General features: G+C 37.1%; 1 protein-coding gene across 1 annotated transcript in view; it reads right to left on the bottom strand.

Annotated features, from left to right (window-relative positions):
• Positions 1-4,418: 4,418 nt before the first annotated feature.
• LOC121866255 (DNA repair protein REV1-like) overlaps positions 4,419-7,040 on the bottom strand; it is a gene marked incomplete in the record, with an annotated part of 281,011 nt that continues 278,389 nt past the window's right edge. The window contains 1 exon segment of the mRNA XM_042365872.1: positions 4,419-5,433. Coding sequence (XP_042221806.1) covers positions 5,316-5,433 — 118 coding nt within the window.

The following is a 7,040-nucleotide window of genomic DNA, read 5'->3' as shown; positions in this document are numbered from 1 at the left end:
TTAATAACGTCAAGAACTACAACCTCAAGTCTGCAATATTCAATTTAGCAGCTTCATGGAAGGCACTGAAGACTACCACTCTAGCCAATGCTTGGAAAATACTTCTGTACAATGTGGAGGTAGAATATGATTTCGAAGGATTCGAGGCAAGGGACTTTCATCGTATCCTTCAGAGGGTGGGCGAAAATGATGTCACAGAAGACGACATCAGAACTGGCTAGAAGACACAGAGGGTGACCCTGGATACCAAGTCTTAACAGAAAAAGAAATAGCGTTTGAAGTTCTCGTTGGCGACAGCAGAGATAGTGAAGATGAGGAAGACGATGAACCATTGCCCAAGAAACCCAAACTCTCTGTTATACGAGAATCCACTGATAATGTCATTTCGTACATTGAATTGTCAGCAGAAACTGATGATGTTCAGCATTACTATGAACATTTTAGAGCCTTTAGGGAACTCATTATCCAGAGGCAGCATCAGCAAGTTAAACAACTGAAACTACTCATTCTTCAAGCCAGTTCGTCCCAACCCTGCTGCAGTTGTTGAGCCTGCTGACAATATTGATGACCCTCCTGCTGCTGACACAGGCCATCCTCAGTCACCTCAGCCTTCTACGAGTGGGGGACAAGGCCCAGTGGAGCATCATAGCTCAACTGACTCCAAATGACAAGTTATCACCTCTACCACCCACCTCCACCACATCAAGCTCATCTGTCATCTACCAAAGGTAAATGAAATTAACAATTTATGGTATTAACTTTTGTATTTTTACATATTGTAATGTTTTATATAGCTAGTTATATGATGTTTACAGTATTTCCTGTATTTTTGTTACTGTGTATCATGTTCAGCATACAGTGTATATACGGTACTGTATTTCCTAACCTAACCTAAATCGGTTAATTCGGACAATCGGCTAAAACGGACACCCTTCCCCCCTATTAGTCCGTTTTAACGAGTGTCGACTGTACAGTAATGATATTAAAGTTTTAATCATATTTGAATAATTATCAATATTGACACACCAAAATCACCAACGGCTAATGAAATCGGACAGCTCCCACTTAAAAATGAGCGGAGCCAAAATAGGTTTCAACTTGGCTCAATTCTTTTAATTTTTTTCAAGCCATACGCTTTGTTTGAGGTCCTATCCGATATACTACCGTATATAGAATTATTTTTATTATTATATCACAGTTTTTTATTGCCTTATATGCCCTCAACTCTTCAATATTAATCAAAATATTCTCCATAAGCAGCCATGATCCGTGTATTTTCAGTGGGAGAAATCGTTGATTGGTTGTTAGCTATGTGGGCTGTTTAAGGCTAACTCCTGATTGAGGTGTTACCTTTTCCTCCTGAATGTTCCCTGTGTACAAGTCAAAAGCAGCGTCTGCGCATACAGAATAGCTAACGCATTAGCTAATACATGCATAAAAAACGCCTTAAATTTCCATAACTCCATGAGGGCTGCCTCAACTCCTGGATCACAGTACTTACTCTACTCCCTGAAATAATTTCTTTTTAGTATTAATAAAGTGAAGTGATGGTTGTATAATGTAATATTTTTTTTCATATTTACAGGGAAAGTGTTTAGTTTTCAAAAGCCATTACAGTATCATGCTATACAACCTCGTTATAGTGACAATGTCTCGAAAGAAGTCTCTGAATAGAGGATGATTTTTAGACCTACATCAATTTTATCAGTAACATTCTTGTTATTATAGTGTTGGCTACAAGATTCAATATACCCTGTAGTTTATAACGGTATAAAACAGAGGCACAAAAATAATCGAAGATAAAAAAAATAATTTACCATTTAAGAATCAATTTTTGCTATTTTCTCAAAACAACTACAGGGTATTGGTCATATCAGAAATCTGATTACTGTACTGCATTGAAAAGCTCATAAAATTCTGCTTCTCGCAGTGTATAACACTTAAGTACTGTAGTTGGCTCCGACAATTTTGAGCTTGGAGGTTGTGAACGTATTGGCATGTATTTTTTCTCTCATGTTTATTAGAAGTGAAGAAAAATGACCATATACTGTCATGTTAGTGTTTTTTTGGCTTACCTGTATGTTGCAGAACAATCAGTTACGAAACTAAAGATATTTGGTTTATGCCAATAACTTTTATTTATTTATTTTTTCGGGAAATGAGTTTAAAAAAAAAAAAAAAAAAAAAAATATTAACCATGAGGTCTCGCCTGCCATAAATTTTGCTTCAGTTGCTTCATAACATTTTTACCTGGTAAAGGTTTTGTTTTGTCCATCTGTATCTTCAAGTGTTATTAGATTGTAAGGGGTGGAAATAAAAATACAGGTAGTACAGTATTTCTTATTTATCATATTAATAAATACATCTGTGTAAGAGGAGATATTTTCTTTTCTATATTTTTTGTTGTTTTTTATGTCTTTTCTGTTTGTATGTAACTTACATACTTTCTTTAATTTATTTGTTTATGTTTTTGAAGTTATTATATTTTTCTAAATCTTTATTCCAGTTTGCTTATTAATAGATCTTCTATCTTTTACTTTCCTTACTTATTGTTATTTCTTTCAATGTTTTTACTTTGTTAGGTATTTCAATATTCATTATCTTTCTTTTCTATATCTTTTATATTTCTTCCAATGTCATTATTTGTTTCTTATGTTTCTTCTTACTTCTTACAATATTCATTAGTGTTTAGTTATATTCTATTCAATGGATTAACCTGGGAAAACCAAATCATTCTTTAACAACACCTATTGGTAATTATTATACTTACAAGGTAGATTGCCACCACCCAGACATTTATTAGAATATAACTGGTATCATTAAAAGTGTTAGGTAGCGTGGTAGCGAGCTTTTAGGCACGTGTGTTACGGTGTTTATTTTCTGAGATGCAATTGTTCGAAGCAAAGGAGTGGTGATGCTCACAATTTACAAATTCAATATTTATTTAGCTCAAATGTGAATAAGATGACAATTTGAACCTTCATCCACAACAACAAAAATTGGTTAAATCCCTGATTACTTTACTGTAACACTCAGACCAATAGATCTTACTTTATAAGTAACAAAATAGCTCTTCAACTATTTGTTACAACTGTTATATTATTTTTTTTTTACAATAAAGATGATCACTATACACACTTGCTAATAGCACAGCGATGTTAACACATTACTAAATACATCATGTTATTTCTTAAAGAACAACATTGAAACAGTTGGGAGTACACATGGCTGATTTACTCACAACTCATACACAATATCAATATTTTACGGTTTTAATACTCAAGTTGGGACAATTATATTTTTGCAAATTATCCACAATCGTGTATGACAACACGATTTTGCACATATAATCGAGATTTGTACACCAGGCTCATTCACTAGTGTTTACTATAACAAATGAAGAGCACTATTAGCGCTGGTTTGACTCTGACGCGCGGGTTAGAGGGCTCATTCTCCCGGGGGTAGCTCCCACAGCGTCACTCTCCCTGAATTTAATCTCGCTGAATTAGAAACATCCTACTTTGGACACCTCACTGGCAGGCAGCTAGAACACACCGTGCCTGAGATACAATGAGGGAGCGTCAAAAGTGTGACTAAAATTCTAAACTCAATTACAAACGATTATACGTCAGATAAGGGTCATCGACACAGGCAATGTTTAACCCCTATGCCCCAGTTGACGTTCCGGAACGTCCATCTCGGGCGCCCCGGTTGACTTTCCGGAAGGCGCGCCTTTTCGTGGCATTGTTTGAACGCCCAGTGTGGGTTATTACGTTCCAGCATGACTATTTGCCTGTCATGCCAAATGCTCGGCCACAGGGAAGCTTCCTGAACGTAATTACCTACTTTTGTTTGTTTCATTTTCATTGTTTGTCCATTTTATCATGTTTTATCAAAGTAATATTGCAAAAAGTAGTGTAGTTGTATTGTAGTGTAGTATAGCTACTCCTCGACTTACGACATACTTGACCTATGACCACCCGGACATACGACCGCCTCAGTCGAACCAAAATTTTGTCAAATTACGTATTTTCGAGACCCAACGTTAGTGATTGCGCTGTGTACTGACAAAATTTTCGTTTGTAATTCACTTTAAAATGGCTGGCAAGCTTAAAAGTGAGAGTTTTGTGGTGCTGAGAAGAAAAAGAGACTTCCATTTTAGATTTTCTATGTATTATTTAAGCATTTTTGACTTATGACCATTTCGACTTACGACCTGGATTTGGGTCCCTAACCCCGTCGTAAGTCGAGGAGCAACTGTATTACTGGAAAATAATGCTATGATTATGTTATAAATGTATTTATTTGTGGAATTATTATTTCAAAAATTACTTATATGCATTACTTGCTCTGCCAAACACAAAGACAGCCAGACGACAGACTGCGTGTGTGTTGACGAGCACTTTTTATGAAAAATAATGCAAATAAAATATTAAAAATAAATTATTTATCGGAAAAAAGTATTATGATCAGTAAATATATGCATTACTGGCCATCCTGGACACAAAGACAAGCAGAAAATGGCCGCTAAGTGCGTAGTGACCACGAGCGTCAGCCGTCAAAACAACACTGCTGCCACAGGGAAGTTTCTAGAGGGTCAATATATAGTTTTTCTTATTTCTTTTTTATTGTTTCATCATTTAAAAAGTTAAACATTATTTTTGGAAAAGTTGATTTTTCTCGATTTACCCCACGTGGGGGGTACGACCAGCGGCACCTTGCCCAGGGCGTAGGGTTAAGCTACGTTAATGCTTACCTGGTACATGAGAATTTCACTGTCAAAACATGAACACAGATATTTAACAAAATTCAACCAAGTTAAATTAACTTAAAATGGTAAGAGTGAGGCACTCGTTACATACCTGAGATACGATAAGGGAGCGTCAAAAGTGACGCTCTTCCTCGCACGGGCAGATTTATACTAGGCTAACTGACACCGAGGCACATAAAATGTGGCACCTTCATGCATTGACATACTTCATTAAAATCAGTGTCATGGGTCAGATCAATTTCTTACGTTTTTTGATGCAATCTAATCAGAGTTTCGAGCTTGCCAATAGTGGATAATCCCTCCACACCAAGTGATTTTACTACCTCGATCCGCTAATTATACCCGACAAAAAGGCGTCCATCATTGAGAATGTCTGGTGCTGAGAAGACCCTTATTGAGAGAGAGTACTATACTGGCAGCATCACCTACTTAAATTAATAAATAAATATCTTTTTCTGAAGTCTTAGTTTACACAAACACGATCACAGTAATGGAATGGCTTTTTAACTCACAAAAATAACTTAAAAACCATGCTGGTATCACTTCACAAATTCAAAACTTTCAGCTTAGTATGGTGGTGTTCCAGCATGACAGTCTGAACTCGACTAATCAGAGTTCGATATGTTGTCTCCCAGAATTTGTTCTGTCTTCGAAGAACTTGCCTGAAATATGATATGATACATTAAAAGTTTGTAAGAACCTGTAGTATATTTTTCATTCATTAATTAAAGTCTTTTCTAGTATATGTTATAAGAAGCAATTTCTTATAGAAAGACTTAGCATCATACCTAGAAGTGCAACACTGAGTGACTAAGATGATTCTGGATCTATATCATATTGATTACCCAAGTGCCAATAGAAAAACCACTGACCTTAGGACTAACAACTCTTCAGACTAGACATAATAGGGCAGATCTCATAGAGACATTAAAAATGAAACGCATGAACCCGGACCATTTTTTTGTGATGTCATGCACCACCAACATGAGGTGACATAACTACAAGATTACCAAGTTATCATGCAGAATGAACATGAAGAAATACTTATTTACACAGAGGGTGGTAGATCTATGGAACAATTTACCAGCTCAAGCTGTGGAATCAAGGACGATATTGGGCTTCAAAATTTTACACAAAACTATCCAGAACAATGAAGAGATCCTACACAGGCCACTGGCCTCCTTCCTTCAGGAGGGAAGGCGAGTGTTTTTTTTATGGGGAATAGCCCACCCAGGCACAGGTCATCGACCCACAACGGGGCCTAGGGGGCAAAAAAATAAGAGTAAAGGGAAATTAAAAGTAGAAAAGAAAAGATTACAGGTATATTAATCTACACCACAAAGATGCCATCAGGTAAACTATGGAAACCTTTTACTGGTTAATAAATTCCAACATTTGGAAATGTATCAGTACATTTACAGTGCACTCCTTCTAACCCAGACTCGCTTAATCTGCATCCCCTTGCAAACCGAACTGGGGTCCAGCACCAGACTATGTGTCTCCAACTCATAAAACACAACCAAAATCCAGTTACCACGGGGCAAGTTCTAGAAAGCGAGGGCTGCCTCTGTGGTGGCACAGGAGGGTAACCTAGCAGCTGTCTCTGAATAGCTGCTAGAGGTGGTTACTGAGGAGCACTAAAGAGAAGATTTCTTAGACACAAGTGTAGGGTATATACAGTCAATGAAATTAGCACCTTTGGTGAAGTACATTGTGATGTCATACACTCACCTCCTGCCTCAACTGCCTCATCACTCCAAGACTCAACAGGAGCAGATCCAGGAATATCAAAAGGCAGGGAAGTCCAAGAAGTTGTGGGTGGGGGATCAATTGGTGAGAACAGTAAGCCCACCCAGCTATTTTTTTTTTTTTTTGGGTGGGTGGGGGGCACTGTAAGGCCCCTCCCAAGATTTTTTTTTTAAATCTGACTATTCGGAAACCATGTGCACTTGATATTAAGAGATATTCTGAGGTCAATAGTAATTACTTTTTACTATAAAAAATACCTGAGTACAATACTGTACTGCATTAAAGAAAATGTATTGGAATTTTCTGATGAAAGGGGGGGTCCGGACCCCTGGATCCGCCCCTGCTCAACCAGCTGATGATAAGTGAATAATAAGTACAGTACATGCACTCTGTTTTAATATGAACCACATGCTCCTATTTTTTATCAACGGGTGCAGTAACAAGGTATACCATGTCAAACACTCTTCTACTTTGTACGACTCTCTTATCACTGCTCTCATTATTTTATGCCAAGGCCAGA

The sequence above is a fragment of the Homarus americanus genome, unplaced genomic scaffold (assembly GCF_018991925.1).
Source record: "Homarus americanus isolate GMGI-L3 unplaced genomic scaffold, GMGI_Hamer_2.0 scaffold32583, whole genome shotgun sequence".
Lineage (NCBI taxonomy): Eukaryota > Metazoa > Arthropoda > Malacostraca > Decapoda > Nephropidae > Homarus > Homarus americanus.
This window is presented reverse-complemented; position numbering and strand designations above follow the sequence as displayed.